The 20,328-nt window shown below is 42.5% G+C and overlaps 1 protein-coding gene across 6 annotated transcripts in view; it reads right to left on the bottom strand.

Moving 5' to 3' along the window:
* The window catches only part of LOC141565030 (zinc finger protein 713-like), an 87,492-nt gene that overhangs the window by 56,258 nt on the left and 10,906 nt on the right, over positions 1-20,328 (bottom strand). Inside the window, exons 1-3 of one of the 6 annotated variants that reach the window (XM_074308020.1) lie at positions 5,095-5,210; positions 4,213-4,357; positions 2,011-2,137 (exon numbers count right to left, since the gene is read on the bottom strand). The exons of 3 other annotated variants lie outside the window; for them this stretch is intronic. In XM_074308020.1, coding sequence (XP_074164121.1) covers positions 2,011-2,137; positions 4,213-4,245 — 160 coding nt within the window. In that variant the 5' untranslated portion in view covers positions 4,246-4,357; positions 5,095-5,210. Of the gene's footprint in view, positions 1-2,010; positions 2,138-4,212; positions 4,358-5,094; positions 5,211-20,328 lie in introns of those variants that run through there. 2 more of the 6 variants (XM_074308021.1, XM_074308017.1) reach the window with 2 other exon arrangements.

Raw genomic sequence — 20,328 nt, 5'->3', positions numbered from 1 at the left:
ACAAATAGCAATGTTATATAAGAGTCATTGCAGCTTGTCACCAAACTAACTATACAAAATTTTATAGGTCTATTCAGTGCAAACAGTGGATTTTAACACCCTAAGTCATTTTTAAGAGACAGATTGGAGGCAGCTAGGTGGTGCAGTGGATAGAGCACCAGCCCTCAAATCAGGAAGACTTGACTTCTAATCTGGCCTCAGACACCTAACAGTTCCTAGCTTTGTGACCCTGAACACATCACTTAATATAAATGAATCAGCAAAAATAATAATAATAATAATAAAGACAGATAATACGTGAGATATGCATTGCAAAGTACTGGATCAATCAAATATACAAATATGCACATTCAGCAAAGGCAAGGGCCCTTAGCCCTTGGCCTTAGCCCAGATGGTTACCAAATACTTAATGCCAATAGATTATAGAGTTTTCTTTGTGCTGGAATAGTTTTTGCTAATTTAGAGGGAAAACTGAGTCAACACATGATTGAAACTCGTACAGGAGATAAGGAGTAGACTTTCAGAGATTTGTTGGATAGTACCACATTTACTCATCTAGGAAAAAAGTAAACATCCAAATTGTTTTGATGAAAATAATGAAGAAATTCAGAAGGTATTAAATGAAAAATGAGAACTCTACAAGATTTACAAGATTACAAGTACTTTAGATTATCCTTCTCTAGGAAGGCACTGTTTAACTCTCCCAAAAAATATAAGCAAAGGTTACAGACATGTTGGATTTTTGGCCCAGCAAAAATAGGCAGATAAAGTTCATTTTTACATTGAGTGTAACAAGCCAAAACTCTCTTATGATGCCCTGAAGACTATGGACCAAAGACCTATCTAAGCTCCCTAATACTGATGGAGCCATATTGATTAGTGAGAAGTATGTGATAATGGAAGAGATGGGCTGAACTGTTTCATAAAGTTCTCAACACACCATTATCAACCACTGCTGAAGCTATTAACCATTGATCTTAGGTCGTATTCCATTCCTCTTTAGCTATTCATGAATCCATAGCATCCCCACAGTCTCTACATCTTTGTCACCCAAAAACAAAGTTGCCATCAATCTTTTAAAACATATAAATTTGCTTCTTTTTTCCCTAATTATCTTGGAAAACAGACCTTATAGTGAACTTTGGAGACAAAGGGCATATAGTTTTATAAGACTTTCATCATAATTCCAGATGGTTCTCCAAATTGAGTGGATCAATTCATAATTTCAGCAACAATATATTAGTGTTCCCAAAATAATATCAAAATGGTCTTTTTGATTTGCATCAATAATAAGTTAGAATATTTTCTCATTTGGTTATAAACAGTTTAAATTTCTTCATCAGAAACTACCTATTCCTGTCCTTTGAGTATTTGAGACATGAGATCTTCATCTGAGAAGTTTTCTCTAGAACAAGGCCCTTTGTTCTTCTTCAATTGCCAGCCCTTGCCCCTCACTGTGCCAGATATGACAGCTTTGGAGGATGCGACCCCAGGCCAATGCAGATGCCTCCAGAGCTTGTTCTTGGCTAACTTAGCAGAGTCTGCCTAGAGTGCACAGCCCTTCACTTGGGCCAAATCTCTATCTAGGGAGATAAGGTCCTTCCTAAGTTCCCATTAAGGTCCAGTAAACATCTGAAGTTTTAGTCACTTCTGCTGCTCAAAATGTATTGTGAGTTATTTATTTTTTGTTTTAGGGGAGATTCTTAGGGAGCTAAGTATTTCCTTTGCTATTGTACCATCTTAACAGAACCCTCTCCCATTCTTTTTAGCAGGTTTTCAGGGAGTTTACTTCACAAATGTGGCAATAAGGTCCATTATCTGACTGAGGATAAATTATGTAACTCAAAAAGGTGTAGCCAAGACCAAAATGGATGGAAACTTGGTGCCCTCAGGTGATTAAGCACTGAATCCAATTTCTGGGATGCAACACAGTTTACATCACTTTTGTACTGTTTGTACTCATTTTAAACTGATGATGAACACCAAGAAAAGAGAGGAAATGGTCCTTACCCAGAGACACCAGATTCTGGACATTCTCCAGTGTGACCTCCTTGTACAGCTCCTTCTGAGAAGGGTCCAGGAGTCCCCACTCCTCTTCCGTGAAATCCACCACAATATCCTTGATTGTCACCAATTCCTAAACCATCAAAAGTCACTTGATTTAGAGCTGAAAGGGTCTCCTAAATTCATCTAATTCAACCCTCATCAAGATAAAGGAGGAAGGTGAATCGGAGATGAGAATTGCCTAAAACTCTTATAATCTTTAGGCATGTCAGAGCCCTCACCTGGAACCAGGCATTAAGAGTCCAGTGGAATATCGAGAAAAGCATTTTCCATTTGAAATGAGATTCATATTGGATAATAAAAGTTGGAAAAATGTCTTACTATAAAATGCTTATTAGAATTAAGGAGAATAAATGAATTCTATAGAACCTGTATAGGTGAAAGAGAGAAGATGATGAGACATCCCTCCCCAAAAGGAGGGTATTAAATGATTATATATGAAAAAAATTCTGTGGTGAGTTTGTGGGAAGCGGGTAAGTCCTATGTATTCTGGGGAAAAAACCCTCATTATTCTTTGCCACCCAAAGCCAATCTCTTTCCTTCTCTAACTCTGGGAAGTACAGTCATGTCTCCCAAATCTTATGACCCAGACTTTTACACATCTAGTACTAAGAGTTTTCCTAAATGAATTTAGGAAAAAACATCACTGACTTCATTTAATGCGATGTTGCTATCCTTTTATCAATATACTTCACCTTCAGTATCTTTAGTCCCCCAATCACTGTGAGAAAACTCAGAGCGCTCATTTCCAGTCCTGTTACTGGCACAAAGGACTTGGCAAATGTTGCCAAGGTATCTGAGTAACTGAGCAGTTATTTTTTTATTTTCTTTCTTTCTTTCTTTCTTTTTTTTTTTTTTTTTGGGTTGAGGAGTGAAGTGACTTGCCCAGGTTCACACAACTAGGAAGTTTTAAGTGTCTGAGGCCACGTTTGAATTCAGGTCCTCCTGACTTCAGGGGTGGTGCTCTACCCACTGGGCCACCTAGCTAACGCAGTTATTTTTGCTTCCTGTGTTTTCTTGCTCTGACATAAATAGCTATGAAAAAGACTTTTTAAACCTGAATTTTCAATTCACATTTTCTTCTTTTGGTACAGCTGTACTTTTCAAGGAAAGCAAAGTGATGGGCAATGAGCTTTACTGCAAGTACTTCTGATGAAGGCCACATTTCCCAAATATATAGAGAGCTGAGTCAAATGTATAAGAATAAAAACCATTCCTCAATTGAGAAACGATCAAAGCAAATGAACAGTTTTTAGATGATGAAATCAAAAAAATTTAGGAAAATGGAATGGTCTAAATCACTTTTATTAGGGAAATGTAAATAAAAACAATGAACAAATACCACCTCACATCCCTACCAAGGACCCTGACAATTCCCATAACGGGATCAAATGATGTAGAGGGTGAGAACTCTGGAGAAAAATGCATGAAACAATGATACTTACAAGAAGGTGTTAACTTAGTGGAACTGATGAGGTAATGGTTCTCTAGTTCCCATATGTATCTAGTATGATATAATGATATGATCACTCTAGATTGGCTTATTCTCAGTATGCTGTAATGATGTGACTGTATGAGGGTATTGAGAACGGGGGACAGAGTCGGGCGGGCAGGCAGGCTGGGAAGGAGACAATAAAGACTTTAGGCTCTATTCCCGACTATCTTCACGGTGACTATCCTCCAGAAAGCTAGCCATGAGATTCACCTTTATGTGGCTCCTGGCACATGGCAGACACCACAACCCCCACCCCAGTCTCCTCTCTGCCCCAGGGACAGTGGCCTCCTGGCTTATGCTTCACCAGGACCCTCTGTCCCCTGGCCCTGGGCTTTTCCAATGGCTTCTCTCCTGTTTGCAATCTGGCTTTTTTTCTTTATCTTCCTCTGCATCCTCAGTGGTTAGCACAGAGCTTGGCACTTGGAACTATTTTCTAACATTTACTGACTTGATCTGAGATCTGGCAAAGGAGAGGGATTCACAGAGCCCTGGGAGCAGCCGGATGGCCAGAGGGGGCAGGCACTAGGCAGCAACAGGGCTGCTGCCAGCCCTGCCAGGGCCCCCTCCCCCTGACAGGATCCTGGAAGCTTCTGGGCTCCCTTGGACGCCCCCTGCGCTGATGCTGCTCGGCTCCGGGGAGGGACCGCACTCACCTGAGACCAGGGGCTTCGGCTGCCGGGGGCCATGGCTCTGGGTCCGGGCTTGGGTTCTGTTCCAGCTGCGCTGGGGAGGGAGAAGGACCCCGGGAGGAGAGGGAGGACGGGGCCTGAGGCTCCTCTGCCCAGGCTGGAGGCGGACCTGCCCGCAATGAGAGAGAGAGAGAGCTCTGAGGGCAGGGACGGTGGCGAAGAGATCTCAGAGAGAAGGAGGCAGAGAGAGGTCACCGTGGGGGCAGGGAGACCCTCCCAGGACCCCGCCCCCCTGGACACTAAGATCTCCTGCACTGCCGGGAGGGGCAGCCCTGGGAGCCCGAGCCCCATGGGGTCAAGATCACAAAGCCTTCACCCGGAAGGCCAGTGTGACCCTGGCCAAGCCCTTGATCCCTGCCTCAGTTTCTCCATCTGTAACATGGGTCCCCCACCTGCCCAAGGGCCCAGAAATGATGAGGATGTCCCAAGACCTCAGGAGGGAAAGAGGTCAAGGAGAGGAGGCTGATGGGAGCCCCCCTCCCCCTCCTGCCAGGGAACCTCCACCCCTCCAGGCAGACGGAAGCCCAGGACACTAAGAGCTGCATGTAGAGAGCACTTCCTGTATACCAGGCCTACATTTAGTGCTTTACAGAAGGGAGCTCACGTGGAGGAGAGAAGCAGGGGTTGCTCTCACCCCATTTTTGCACGGAAGGAAACAGAGAAACCCTCAGCAGTGGCCCCGCCCCCCAGCCTCAGGGATGCACAAACCCGCCCCTCCCGCATCTCAGCCCACGCAGGTGGAATCGCTCAGGGCTGAGGCCCAGGGGCAGCCGCAGCCACGCGCACTCGGGCACACGCCCCCCGCGCGCAGGCACGCCCCCAGTTACACGGCCCCACGCGCTGTACTTTTCCAGCTGTCTCTCGCACGCGCACCCCGCACTCTGAGGCCGCACAACCGCCACAGATTTCCAGTCTCTGCCACAACACCGGCCCGGAACTGGAGCGGAAGGGGAGGAGCCTTAAGAAGGAAGGCGGAAGTCCCAGGTCACGCTCGCGCACAGACGGCCGCCTGCCCTCTCCCTGCACAGAAAGAACTGAGATAAGCTCAGGGCCCAAGAAGCAGCGCCTGCGCCCCAAGGGACTCCCGGCATGCCCTGGGGCTCGGCAGCCGGCGGGCGGAGGCGGGGAGTGACGTCACTAGGAGGCCTTCTTGGACCCGGTGAAGGCTTTCTCCCGGTTCCTTTCATTCCTGGCTCCGTCCGCCCCTTCTTTCCCGCAGGCTCCTGAGCCGGGAGGAGCCGGGGATGGAGTGTGGGGTTCCGTAAGAGAAAGAGACCCGGATGCGATCGGAAATTCCGGGGGGAAATGTGGCTGTGGAGGTTTGGGGTTAGATCGTTTGCAGAATTACTAATGGGGGCGCGGTCCCCCTTCTCCCGGGAGGGGCCGCTGGCCGCGGGACCTTTCCGTTTAAACCTTAATTAAAAACATCAGTAAGGGGCCCCCACCCTCCTGGACCCTGTCCAGCTGGGGGGAGGGGTGGGCAGGGAGAGGCTGCAGAGTGGGGCCTTAGGGCTCAGACTGACACCCGTCATCCAGTGCTGGAGCACAGGGGGCATCACCTGGTTCTTATTACCGGAGCTGGAGGGCACAGGGATGGGGTCCTAGTGGCAGTCAGAGTTGTGGGAACCCCTGGTTGGCACTGCAGGAGTCTGCTTTTGCCAGGAAGACCGATTTCCAAGTGACAGAGTCCTGGCAGGGAGATAAACAAGGGGTGTAGAGAAGTCCTGGCAGAGCGATAAAGAGGGGTTCATGCTGAGAAGACAATGTCTTCACAGTGGGCAGGGGCCCTCGCAGGCAGCCATGGTCCTGCTTTTGGGCTTCTGCAAAGAAATGAGCCGCAGATTGAGACTGAAGTTTCATTTCAGTGAGATCACTGCTCCCAGGCCTAGATTTCTGGTGGAATGAGACCACTTACTGGGAGCGGTCCTGGACTCAACTCAGTAGAGAGTGCATTTGCATCCACCAAGATAGCACAATGAAAATCCTGATTCCCTGAGACGGGCTTATCTCAGAGGAGGATTTCTCTCCCCCTCCCCGCCAAGGTAGGAGTGTCAGGGTTCCCCCCATAAAAAAGGGAACATTTCGGTGAATATGACCCCAAAGGAGAGTACACAAATACACAAATGAGCACATCTGCCTACACACACACACACACACACACACACACACACACACACGCACCCCTTCATGCACTTCTGTATCTGCTGGGCTTCCTGCTAAAGCTCAGTGCTCAGATGAGGAGTCACCTTCTTTAGGGCTTTTCCAGGACACTCAGGGATTCTAAGGCAGGGATGTTTTTCTAACCCTGGGAACAGTCAACCCAAAGGCCAGTGCTGGGGGAGGGGCCGCCCAGTGTCACCATCGTGGGGGGCAGCTGGGGCCTGAAGCTTTTCTACAGGAACCCCAGAGTGTGATGGGCGCCCCGGGGGTTTCCTGAGTGGGGGCGCCATGGGGAGGACTCAAGGCCTGTGGGGATTCCCTGTACTGAGATTTTTTGTTCTGTTTATTTCTTTTCAAAGCCCATGCAGTTCCTCAGGTCTTTCAGGTACTTTCCTGGAGAGATCCCATGAGAGGAGGAGCCTCAAATGCTAGTGGGTTAGGAAAAGAATTCAGGATCCCTCCAGAACGACTGTGATCTAAAGGCTGTCACTGGGCTTGGGAAAACTCACATTGAAATGGACAGGACCGGGGTTATAAAGGAAATTTACTACTTTATGACGTGGACCATTAAGGGTGGCAAGATTATTTGACAATCACGATTAAAGAAAGCTCCATGGGTTCTATTTTTCCCTAAACCAGCCTCCTAAAGGAAAAGGGTGACAATTAATTGGGAGTCACCAAGTGGTTCGAAAACCCCCCTGAGAAATAACAATCTAAACAGACTAACCGCTGCAGAAAGCAGGTGTTTGAAACTCGTTTTCTTGAAGCCTCTTTAATGTGCTCTCTGTTATTGGAAGTGGTCTTAAATCAGGGAACAGGAAACTCTCCTGCAGTACCCCAGGTACTAGCATCAATCCCATAATATTCCAGAGAAGTATTTCAGGGAAGTTTTCCTGTTCATTCATGTTGGGGGCAGGAGACAACTTAGGCTTGGACAATTACACAAAGAAGGGTAGAAGATACAAAGGAATTTTTTTTTTAAAGAAAGGATCACATTTCCATGTACAACAATATTTGCACCTCCTCCACCCCACCCTCCTCTCCCACATCTGGACTGATGTTAACTAGCTGCTTTTTATCAAGCAGGACAGGCTTCCTAGAGGCAAGAAACTGCCACACTGCATTATGCAATATTTGGAATGATTTTATTAATTACAGTTTAATATATCTACATCTATATGTGTCTATATACAGATATATAAAACCGTAATTAATAAACAGATTTTGACATGAAGATAAGTCCTCGGTCTAAATCTTCATGCCAAAGTCTGTCAGATTACAGCCAGTCAGAGCCAGGACAAGGACAAGGTTGACTCCTGCAAGGATGTCCTGGGTAGGTCCCATCATCCCCACAGTTGATCACAATCCCAGGGGCACGGCCAGAGACAGGGAGGCAGCCAGCCTGATGGCAGGGAACGTGGCAGGGGGCTGAAGGTCTCAAACATAATCTGTGTCATCCTTTCTTTCCTTTAGGGTCAGGGGGCTTCTGTGAGGGGGCTCTTTGGTAATCTCATGGAATACATTATACAAAGCATGGCTCCAGAACTCCGTGCCCTCAAGTGGTGACTACTCCATGTTCAGTGGAGTATTTCAGGGTCAGAACTCCTCCTGGCTCTCAATCTACCGAAGCTTCTTCCCAGCTCTCACCCACCATCACACCCTGACGTCTGGGGTGCCCACAATGGAAGCAAAGGCATGCCAAGAAGCACTGATTCCTGCATGTGCTGACTCTGCCCACTCTGGAGCCAAGGTCAGCAGTTGGAGAGCAACGTCCTCATCCATAGAGAGCAAGGAAGTGCCAAGTTGAAAACCTAGAGGGACAAGTGGAAGGCACCTCCAGGGAGGGAGGAAGCAAGGGCAAGCCTGGAGAAAGTTCTCTGGACTCTCTGAGGCTCTGGAAGGGTACTTTGGAGAAAGCCTGGCATGTGGGAAAGGTTACAGGAAAGCTCTGCTGCTGCCTCCTGAGTGACTCTCAGTCCTTTCTCATGAGGGTCCCTGTTATGCTTTTGGGGGACCGTTTCTTTCTCAAGTCACCTGTTCCTCAGGAGTAAAGCTGGGCCCCCAGAGCGCTCCATCCCCACAAAGGCCATTTCTGTTCTCTGCCAGGCTGCTTTTTGCTGTTTCTGACACCGAGTAGTTCTTAGTATGTACTGGCCTCCTACGGGAGGGCTTTGGATTAAATGACCTCAAGCTTACTCTACCCATCTTCCTTGGTGCTTCACATACCCAATTTCTTCAACTTCCCAAGACCTTTCTTCCTCAGTTTCTGCCTCACTGTTCAGAACCAGTGTAGATCTGGTCCTGGGATCTCTGCTCAGAATGTAAGAAGAGTGTGGGGGTAAAGGACACAGGACTCTGCTCTGGATGCAATCACATACTTAGATGGGGAAGAACACATGGGAGCCCCTGAGGCTCCCTTCCCCATTTCAGAGAGGAGGTGAGGAAAGCAGTCTTGTTCCTTGCCAAGAGTTACAGAGCTATGAAGCACTGGAGCCAGGATGGAGCCGCAAGTATTGCCCGATCTAGTCCGCTGTTCATTCAAGTAATGCCTCTCTTAAATCACTTTGATTCAAATGTCCTTATGTTTTAGCAGCTGACTACTATGAGAGCAGGGACCAAGGAAAGACAATCATAAAAAGAGCCAGGATTTCCATAGTGATTTTCATGTTTACAAAGTGTTTCATAATTATTGTCCAATGTAATCCTCATCTCCACCCTGGGAAGCAGATGCCCTTGTTCTCCCATTCCACAGACGGGGAAACTCAGGCAGGATCAGGTTACATGACAGGCCAGGAAGGGCCAGAGAAGGAACTGGAACTCAGGCCTTGTGGTTCCAAACATAACATTTAATCCATGGCACCCTCAGACCACATGGCTGCCCCAAGGCCTCAGATTAATAATTTTTAGATAATAGCTCCTCTGTGCTAACTACTGAGGATGCAGAGGAATAAAAAAAATCAGCTCTGCCCTCAAGGAGCTCACAGGGGAGAAAACATTTCATGAGCTGTGTCCACACCTACACTGGACAGTGTAGATGGGAGCTACTTTCAGAGGGAAGGGTCATCAGTTTAGGGACCTGGAAAAGCTTGTTTTCAGAAAGGGAGAATTAAGCTAAGATGTGAAGGAAGCAGGAGGGGAGGGAGGAGGTCATTGCAAACAGGAGAGAAGCTGTTGAAAAGACCCAGGGTCAGGGGACAGAGGATCCTGGTTAAGCATAAACCAGGAGGCCACTGTCCCTGGGGCAGAGAGGAAGATGAAGGTGTGAGAAGGCTGGGGTGGGGGTTGTGGTGTCTGCCATGTGCCAGAAGCCACATAAAGATCATCTCATTGATCCTGTGGTGGGAATTGTGAGGGTCCTTGGTAGGGAAAGCCAGAGTCAGGGAGCTCAGGGACCAGCCAGAGAGTAAACTATGAGGGTGTGACAGACTCCATGAATGGGGGAAATTACATTTCCTCAGATGTCATAGAGACAGTCCTCCTTACATGAGCTATGCTTTGGGTAGGATCTGTTGGGTCTCATAGACTGTTTTGTTTTTGTTTTCAGAATAATGTTTTTATTTTTTATTTATTTTTTTAAACTACAGCTTTTTATATACAAAACATATGCATTTCAACTTTTCCCCCCTTACCTCCACCTTTACCCCTAGATGGCAGATAGTCCCATACATGTTAGATATGTTAAAGTATATGTTAAATACAATATATGTATATTTATACAGCTATCTTATTGCACAAGATCAGATTTTTAAAGATAAAAATAACCTGAGAAGAAAAAAAAAACAAAAATGCAAGCAAACAATAACAGAGTGAAAATGTTTTGTGGTCCATATTCATTTCCCAGTGTTCTTTCTCTGGGTATAGATGGTTCTGTTCATTACAGATCAACTGGAACTTTATTTGGATCCTCTCATTGTTGAAGAGAGTCACGTCCATCAGAATTGATCATTATGTAGTATTGTTTGTTGAAGTCCATAATGATCTCCTGATTCTGCTCATTTCACTTAGCATTAGTTCATGTATGTCTCTCCAAGCTTCACTTTATTCATCCTGCTGGTCACTTCTTACAGAACAATAATATTCCATAATATTCAATTACCACAATTTATTCAGCCATTCTCCAATTTATGGGTATCCACTCAGTTTCCAGTTTCTGGCCATTACAAAAAGGGCTGCCACAAACATTTTTGTACATACAGGTCCCTTTTCCCTTTAAAATCTCTTTGGGACATAAGCCCAGTAATAATACTACTGGACCAAAGGGTATGCACAGTTTGATAACTTTTTGGGCATAGTTCCAAATTGCTCTCTAGAATGGTTGGATCCGTTCACAACTGAATCAGTGTCCCAGTTTTCCCACATGTAAGGGTTAAAAAGAGTCTAGAAGCAAGGAATGTAGTTCAAGGCATGTGGGAGGACCTGAGGGATGAGAGGTTCTGAGGCGCAGGTGAGGTGGGAACATAGCCCCAAAAGGGGGTGTCTGACTCCAGGTACCACACCTCCCTCCTTAGTGCTCTCAAAGCCTAGCACAGCCTCCCTCCTCCTTGGGCCAATCCCATTATGCCAGGTTCCTAGAGGACCTCCCCCTTCCCCCAGATCCTCAGGGGGGTATAAATATGTGCTAAGAATAAAGTTCTCTCTCGCTTTACCCCTACCTCCTGGTGGTCTGTCTCTGTGGAATCCGAGTTGGTCCCCAAAGACGGGTAAGTGTGGCCTAGCCGTGCTGTCGATGAACGGGCATTAAGAGTAGCCCTAAGGGTTAGAATAGTCCATAGGCGTGTAACAAGTGGTGCCCAAACAGGGACATTTTTGGCTAGGACCTCACCTTGTAGCAGGCCTACAGGTGGGAAGAGAGAACTCTGCTCTACTGAGTAGAAAGTTAAGAAAATGGGACAAACTTTTGTGAGAGTCTGAGACCAAAAAGTATTGGGGAAAGAAGTATATCAGACAGTTAAGAAAGCAGGGATAGAAATAGACATGAGGACCTTGCGGGAATTTATAGATACTATTCAATTATGCTGTCCGTTGGGTGCAATGTAACGGTCTTGATTTAAACAAATGGGGCACCATAGGACATCAGATGGCCTCTTATGAAAGGGATAATCCAGGGGAAATTCCTAAACAACATCACCTGATATATCAAGTAATATGCAGTACCACTGAGGGTACTACTAATTGAACCCTCTCAAGATGCATGTTGAAGTGCAAACAGAAAAGGGGAATAGTAAGTGTAGTAAGAAGGAAAAGTGAGCGAACAGGCTCCTACCTTGGAGAGCTCCATAATCAAGAAAAGGGGTGATCATGAGAAGGAAAATGCCAAGATGAGGGACATAAATTTAGAAGAGGAGTCAGGAAGTGAGGCAGGGGACATTGAGGAGGAACAACAGTTAGGGAGAGAAAGACAAAAGGAATGGCCACCCCCACCTCAGTCTGCAGGCACTAGGCAGTCTGCCCAGTAGCTCCACCCTCCAGAGGGCTGGAGGGGAAGGCGGAGGCAGATGAGTGGCTTCATGCCATGATACAGCATTATATGGATTATATACTGTTATCAATGAGCAGAAGGAAAGATCTTTCTGCCCTGCTGAAGGAGACCATAAGCATTCTCGCTCCACATGGACTGGTGGTAGCCCCAGAAAAGATCCAACATAAGTATTCCCATCATTTACCTGGGATTCAGCAGGGGGACTTCTACAGTTACTAATCAGATACCTAACTTACAATTAGACAAGGTGAATACTCTGAACCTCTTTCAGAAACTAGTTGGACAAATTCAATGGTTAAGGACTCATGTCCTTATTCTTATTTCTTTGATATGACATCTTGAAAGGATGTAAGAGATATCCAGAGCCCATTAACATCCTATCAGATAGCTTATATGCTGTCCAAGTGCTCAGAGACATTGAGGATTCTGTCCCACAACCTTAGAATTCTTCAATTGCTAACCTCCTTGCTGACTTGCAGCTGATTTTACAGACTAGGAAACATCCCATTTACATCCTGCATGTATATTCTCACCAATGCTGTGCAGGAGACATATTTGTTGGCAATGAGGTAATGAACCGTACTTTACAATGCTCCCTTCTCACAGTCACCACACCCTCTGAATGTGCCCATGAAATTCACTTACCCACTACTTTTCTACATAGCCTTTATGGCCTCACCTGGGAACAAGCCCGACAGATAGGGAAGAAGTGTACTCAATTTCTCCCTCCTCCACCTAGTAAAGGAGTTAATCCCAGGAGTTTATTCCCCAATGATTTGTGGCAAATGGATGTGACACATGTGGACCATGTGGCCATCCACGTCTGTATTGACATCTTTTATAGATTTCTTTGGGTCACAGTGGCCTCCCATGAGAACATTCCTTTGGTCATTAAATGTTTGTATAGTTGCTTCTCCTCTCACGGAGTTCCTAATACCATAAAGACCAACAATGAGCCAGCTTATACCTCTAAGCAGATGGCCACCTTCCTCACCACATTCGTCATTAAACATGTTACAGGGATTCCCTATAATCCACAGGGTCAGGCCCTGGTGGAACAGGCCCATCATACTCTGAAGGCCACTCTTATTAAACAGAAAGGGGGAGGAAGTAGGCAGATTCCCCAATGGCCCACACAGACATGGATACGACCTTATATACTTACAATTTTTTGTGCATGGATAGGGATACCAGCCTCTCTCCAGGAATGATACATTTGACACAATCTTACAGACAGGACAGAAAACTAAGCTCCATAGAAACAGTACTTCAAGAGCCAGAGAACATTCAAAAGATCCTTTGGAAGGACGAGGAAGGACGTTGGCAAGGTCCATCCTTAGTACTTTGGAGAGGACCGGGATATATATGTCTTGCAGATCCTTATGGGGAAGGCCGCTGGATTTCAAAAAGAAGGACAAGGAGAGTTGCCCCTATTAAAACAGGGGCTGAAGAAGAGAAGGAGATGACCCAGGAGACGCCCAAAACAGCGCCATAGCAGAGAGATGACTACCCTTGCTAGACTGGCTTAGTGATTGGATGTAACATACTTTCCTTCCCAACCCCTTCTATTGTATCCCATAGGCTCTATGTAGCCATTTTTGTATTGTTGCTTCTTTTGCTTTTGCCTACTTTGCTAGGATGCTTTATATGTATTCTTTAAAAAATTCTTTACAGGTCCTTATAGAAGAGCTTCTCATTTGTCAACATGAGAACATTAGGTCTTATTAATAAAAGAGGGGGAGATGTAAGGGTTAAAAAGCCTCTAGAAGCAAGGAATGCAGTTCAAGGCATGTGGGATGAGAGGTTCTGAGGTGCAGGAAAGTCCTACATGGAGGTAGGACATAGCCCCAAGAGGGGGTGTCTGACTCCAGGTACCACGCCTCCCTCCTTAGTGTTCTCAAAGCCTAGCATGCCTCCCTCCTTCTTCTCAGGCCAGTCCCATTATACCAGGTTACTAGAGGACCTCCCCCTTCTCCCAGATCCTCAGGGGGGTAAAAAGATGTGCTATCTAAGAATAAAGTTCTCTCTCCCTTCACCCCTACCTCCTGGTGGTCTGTCTCTGTAGGACCCGGGTTGGTGCCCAAAGACGGGTAATGTGGCCTAGCCATGCTATCGACGAATGGGCATTAAAAGTAGTTCTAAGGGGAGCTACCAGGTTAGAGTAGTCCATAGGGGTGTAACACCACATCCCCTCCAACATTTGTCATTTTCTTTTCCCGTCATCTTAGACATTCCAAGAGATATGTGGTGGTATCTCAGAGCTGTCTTAATTTGTATTTCTCTGATCATAGACTGTCATAAAGTTTTAACTAAGATCAGATTAGGACCCAGATACAAAAAGGCACATTTGTTTGTTTATTTTCAATTACATGTCATGACAATTTGTAGTACTCATTTTTATAAGATTTCAAGTTTTAAATTTTTCTCCATTTCCTCTCCTTTCTTCCTAAAATAGTAAGTAATTTGATATAGGTATATATATGTGCTATCATTTAAAATCTATTTCCCTATTAATCGTGATGTGTATGCTTCAATCATTTTCAGAGTCCAACAGTTCTGGATAGCCTTTTCCTTCCTCAGTCTTTTATAATTGCCATAGATCATTGTGCTCCTGAGAAGAGCTGCCATTAATACTTTTTGCTTTTTCTGTACACAATTTTTTCCTGGTTGTGCTCATTTCACTTTGCATCAGTTTGGTTTTTTACTCTTTTCTGAAAATTTTTTCTGTCTGTTCATCATTTCTTATTGTACAATACTATTTCATTATATTCTTATACCACAGCTTGTTCAGCCATTCTCCAATTGATGAGAATTCCCTAGATTTCCACAATTTTGTTTCCAGGAAAAGGGCTCCTATAAGTATTTTTGCACATGTGGGTCCTTTCCCTCTTTTTGTGATCTCTGGACTAAGACAGACCTAGTGGTTGGTATATGATAGCTGTAAAGATTTGCACAGTTTGGTTGCCCTTTGTTCATAATTCCAAGTTCTCTGGAAAGCTTGCATCAGTTTACATTTCCTCATCACTATATTAGTATCCCAATTTTCCCACTTTTTCACATTAACTAATATGACAAAAAATAAAAATCATCAAAGATGTGAGATGGTACTTCCATGTTGTTTTTATTTGCATTTCTCTAATCAAAAGTGATTTTAGCCCACTTCTTCATATTCCTTTATTATTTTTTATTTCTTCATCTGAAAATTGTTCATTTCCTTTCACCATTTATCAATTGAGGAAAAGTTTTTTGTTATACATTTGACTCACTTCTCCATATTTGGGAAATGTGGCCTTTATCAGCGACACTTGTTATAAAGATCATTCCCCATATTTCTGCTTTTCTTGAAAAGCACATTTTTAACAAAAGAAGAAAATCTGAATTTAGCGTGCAAATTTGAAGTGTTTGGCATAGCTATTGATGGCAGAGGAAGAAAACATAGTACGAAAAAAATAACTGCTTGATTACTCAGATAGTTTGGCAACATTTGTTTAGTTCTTTGTGCTTCTTAGAGTAACAAGACTAGAAATTATTGCTATGAGTTTTCTCAAAGTGATTGGGGGAAATCTAGTATATTGATAAAATAATAGCAGCATAGCATCAAATGAAGTCAGTGATGTTGTCTCCAAAATTCACTTAGGAAAACTCTTAGTAGTAGATGTGTAAAAGTCTGGGTCATATGATTGTCCATCTCAGAGTTAAAGAAGGAAAGAGATTGGGACTGGGTGGCAAAAAAATAACAAGAGGGCAGCAGTCACAGAAAAAGGATTGGATAGGTTCAAAGGTCTACTCAACCAGAATAGCCTGACCTCTGGATGGGCTCTAGAGGATTGAGTGAAGTAGGAACCAGGGCAAGAATGTGGCATCAAGGCCTCTTCTTTTTCCTTGGAGACTGAGCACTTAAGAGTCCAGGTTGGCTGCCTAAACTCTCTGACCTCCTGGCTGAGATCTATCTGGGGATTGCAAGCACAAGACTGGATTTCTAGGAGAAAGTTAATGTCCCAATTAATCATCTCTCACAGAACATACCCAGGGTCACCTCAAGCTCTCTGTATGAGAAGAGATAAAGCTTCATCATATTCTCCCTAATTCCACTAGTAGAAGCATTTTATAGTAAGACATTTGTCTAACTTTTACTGTCCAACATGACTCTCATTTCAAATGTAAAATGTTTTTCTCAATATTTCACTGCGCTCTAAATGCCTGGTTCCAAGTGTAGGCTCTGACACTCCCAAAGGGTATGCGAGTTTTAGGCAAATCCCACCTCTCCTTCAGCTTCCTCCTCTAAGTTGATAAGGGTTGGACTAGAAGAATTCTGAAGTCCCTTTCATCTCTAAATCCAGTGACTTTTGATGGTTTAGGAGTTGGTAACAATCAAGGATATTATTGTGGACTTCACTGAGGAGGATTGGGACCTCTTGGACCCTTCTCAAAAGGAGCTGAACAAGGAGATCATTCTGAAGAATGCCCAAAATCTGCTGTCCCTGGGTAAGGATCATTTCCTGTTTTTTCTTGGTGTTCATTTGTTAGGCAAGCTCCTGAAAAACATGCTTTAAAAAATGGGAGAGGATTTGATAAGATGGCATAATAGGACAGGAAATACTTAGCTCCCTAGGAATCTCCCCCAAAACACGAAAAAAAAAAATACTTCAGAATTCATTTTGAGCAGCAAAAGTGAAGAAAACTTGAGAAGTTATCAGAACCTTAACAGAGTCTTAGGAAGGATCTCATCTGTCTAGTAGAGATTTGAAGTGTTAGGCACTCTAGGCAGACTCTGGTAAGTCAGCCAACAGAAGCACTGGGGGCACCTGGGTTGGCCTATGTTCTCAGGTTCCAAAGCTTTTACTTCTGACACACTGTGGGGTAGGGTCAGGCAACTGAAGAACAAAGGGCCCTGTTCTCTGACTAGACACCAGATGCTGCTGTGCTGACCAGACATGGTTACAGGGTAGAGCTGTGACCAAGGAAGAAGCCCACAGCTGATAAGTGCTATAGTGAAGAAGCAGATACCCTACTTGGATAGTGTGGCTGAGTACCCTGGCCTCGATTCAAGGATAGGAAGGAGTGCCTAAGGTTGGGAACTAGAAAGAGCTGTGCAAGTGAAGTAAGAAGGACCTCAATCCTGGGGTATCGTCCCCCATACCTCAGGACAAAGAGTGGCTTAAAATAAAATAAAAGTAAAGTGAGTTTGCAAAGGAAAAATAATCTAACCATAGATAGCTACTATGGGGATATAACTAATCCGTGTTCACGCTCAGAGAAAGAAAGTAAAGTTAAAAAAAGGGACTCCAACATTCAAGAAAAATGTCAAATGGTCAAAAGCCCAAAAAGATTTCTTGGAGGAACTTAAAAAGAATTTTAAAAATCAAATAAAAAAGATTGATAAAAATTTTGTAACTAAGTATGTAAGCAAATAAATAACAGCAATCCAATAGAATCAAGTAAATTGTGAAAAGAAAATAACCAATTAGGAAAGAAGATTCCAAAACTTGTGTAAAAATAACTTCTTAACCAATAGAATTGGGCAAGAGGAAGCTAATGACATTATCAAGAAATACTAAAATAATAACAATAGAATGAAAAAATAAAAGAGAAGAGAAATATCTCATTAGAAAAAGAAAGGATAATTGAGAATAAATCAAGTAGTAATAATATAAGAATTCTTGGATTACCGGAGCATTATGAATAGCAACAAGAAAAGCATATAGATGCAATTTCAAAAAATTACTAAGAAAAGTTGGCCTGAAGTTCTGGAACAAGAAAGTAAACTAGATTGGTAGATTGGGGGAGGGGGAACCCACCCCCACCCCCCCGCAAGGGAGAGATCTACTATTCATCCTCTAAAAGAGACCTCAAGATGAAAACTTACAGAAATTTCAATGCTGCAAGATTAAGAGAAAACAGCACAAGTCTCTTGCTTATCTTCATTTTTTTCAGTATCCACTTCTCCTAAAGAAACCTGCCTTTTGTCAAAGAAAATGGCCATTGAGAATTCTCCATAGGAAGAAGGCAGGGGAAGCAGAGGTTGTGTAGCGCTTAGAGCTAGGTTAGCTATTTGCACATCAGAGACACTGAGGTCATCAGCTACATCTTGAATCATTACCAGTTGTCTGAACTCTGTCCTACCACTACACAGTGGTGGCTATAGAAGAGAGTGTTAGGTTGATGTCTTCCTGCAATTCTGCCTCACTTAAATCCAATTTTCCACTAGTCCAAAAAAAAATAAATAAATAAAATTAAAAAAAATTCTCAAGGTATTAACAGAAAAGGAAATGGAATATCTACATATTTTTATTGTACAAAAAGAAATTAAACAGGCCCTAAATGAGTTTCTTAAGGAAAAAGCATCAGGACGAGATAGATTCACATGAACATTCTGCCAAACACTTAAAATGTCACCTACTTCCAATATTAAATAAATTTTTCAAATAATAGGCAAAGAAGGGATACCACTAAACTCCTAGGTATTGATACTTAAACCAGAAAGAATAAAAAATGAGTAAGAAAATTATAAACATTTTAGTAAAGATATGTGCAAAATTAGGAGATTACAATATATTGCAAAAATTAATACAATGTGATCAACTGGAATTTATATCAGGAATGCAGGACTGGAATTATAGAAGGAAACTTATTCACATAATTGATTATACCTATAATTAAAAAAAAACAAACCTTGAGATTACAGCAACAGCTGAAGCAAAAACTTTTAGTAAAATATAATACTCAATTCTATTAAAAATCTGTTGGAAAGATAAGTACAAATGGATTTTTTAACTTAAGCTGAAAAAACAAAGTTACCTAAAGCCATCAGCATGCATTACTGGTAATGGGCAAAAGCCAGAATTCTTTTTAGTAAAATCACATGAGAAGTAGCGATTCCACTGTAACTAAAAGTATTCAATATTGTATTGGAAATCCTAGCAAGAATAATAAGACATTGAAAAGAAACTATTCCTTTTTGAACACTATGTATTGATAGGTAAGCAATTGAAAAGACTCAAAGTTAGTTTAAATATTTAATAATTTTAGCAAAAATTAGGATACAAAGTAAACCCACATAAAACATCAGCATTTCTCTATATTATCAACACAGCCCTGCCAGAAGAAATAATAAGATAATAGATAGTATAAATTTCCTAAAAACACCTTAAGAGATAATCCAGGAGGTACATGAATGGAAAAGAAAAAACTTTATAGAAATAAAATCATTATTTTAAATTTAACTCAAGAAATATTAATTGTCCATGGATGTAATAAAAGTGACAAATCTTACCTAAGCTAATTTATAGATTCCCTAAAATTCCAATTAAATTACTAGAAAACTATTTTACTGAACTCAAAAGAATAGCAAAATTCATCTGTAGATGAAAATGCTGTAGAAGACTTCTCAGATAAAGATCTCATGTCTCAAATATACTAAATATACTAAGACCTATGTAAAATCTATAAGAATATCAGATGTCTTTTCCTAATTTATAAATGGCCAAAAGATATAAATGGGCAGTTTCCCAATGGAGAAATCAGTTACAGTCATATGGAAAAATGTTCTAAATCATTATTGATTAGAGAAACACTAGTTAAAAGCAACCTTGAGATCATTTTACACAATTAGATTGGCTAAAATAATTGTAGGGAAATGTGACAAATATTGGAGGGGATGTGGAAAAATTGGGATCCAAACTTGTAATTGTTGGTACAATTTTGATGTGATCAAGCAATTTGGAAGAGTAAACTGTAATTATGCCCAAAGACTTATGAAACCGTCTATGCCCTTTGACCCAACAATGACACTATTAGATCTGTTTCCCAAGATCATTAGGGGAAAAGGAAAAGAACCTCTATATTCTAAAATGTTTATAACAACTCTTTTTCTGGTTGCACAGAATTGGAAATTGAAGAAATGTCTCTTAACTGGGGAATGATGGAACAAATTGTGGTATATGATTGTGATGGAGTTCTACTATGCTAGAAAAAAATCATGGAAAGGCTTGCACGAAATAATAATGAAATAAGTAGAGCCAAGAGAATGCTGTATAAAGTAGTAAGAGTATTTTAAGAACAGCATATCTGTGTAATAGCATTCCTATTTTGGGCAGGGGGAGTAGGGAAGGAAAAAAGGAAAATACAAAGAAATTTACATAACTTTCTTGTGTATTGAAAAGGAATATCAAGTGTTTCATGTGCCCTCACTATATATATATATATATATATATGTGTATATATATATATATATATATATATATATATATATATATATATAATTTACACACAGATACACACTATGTTATGGAAACACTTGTTTCATTTCATAAATAAAAATTAAAACAATAACCTACTGATAATAATAACAAAAAATCTTATCTTTTGTAGCCTAATAGAAAATTAGGTTAGCAGAATGGAATAGAAATATAATACATTGTGGCAAATTATTATAGGAATCT

This window comes from Sminthopsis crassicaudata, chromosome 3, assembly GCF_048593235.1.
Source record: "Sminthopsis crassicaudata isolate SCR6 chromosome 3, ASM4859323v1, whole genome shotgun sequence".
Lineage (NCBI taxonomy): Eukaryota > Metazoa > Chordata > Mammalia > Dasyuromorphia > Dasyuridae > Sminthopsis > Sminthopsis crassicaudata.
This window is presented reverse-complemented; position numbering and strand designations above follow the sequence as displayed.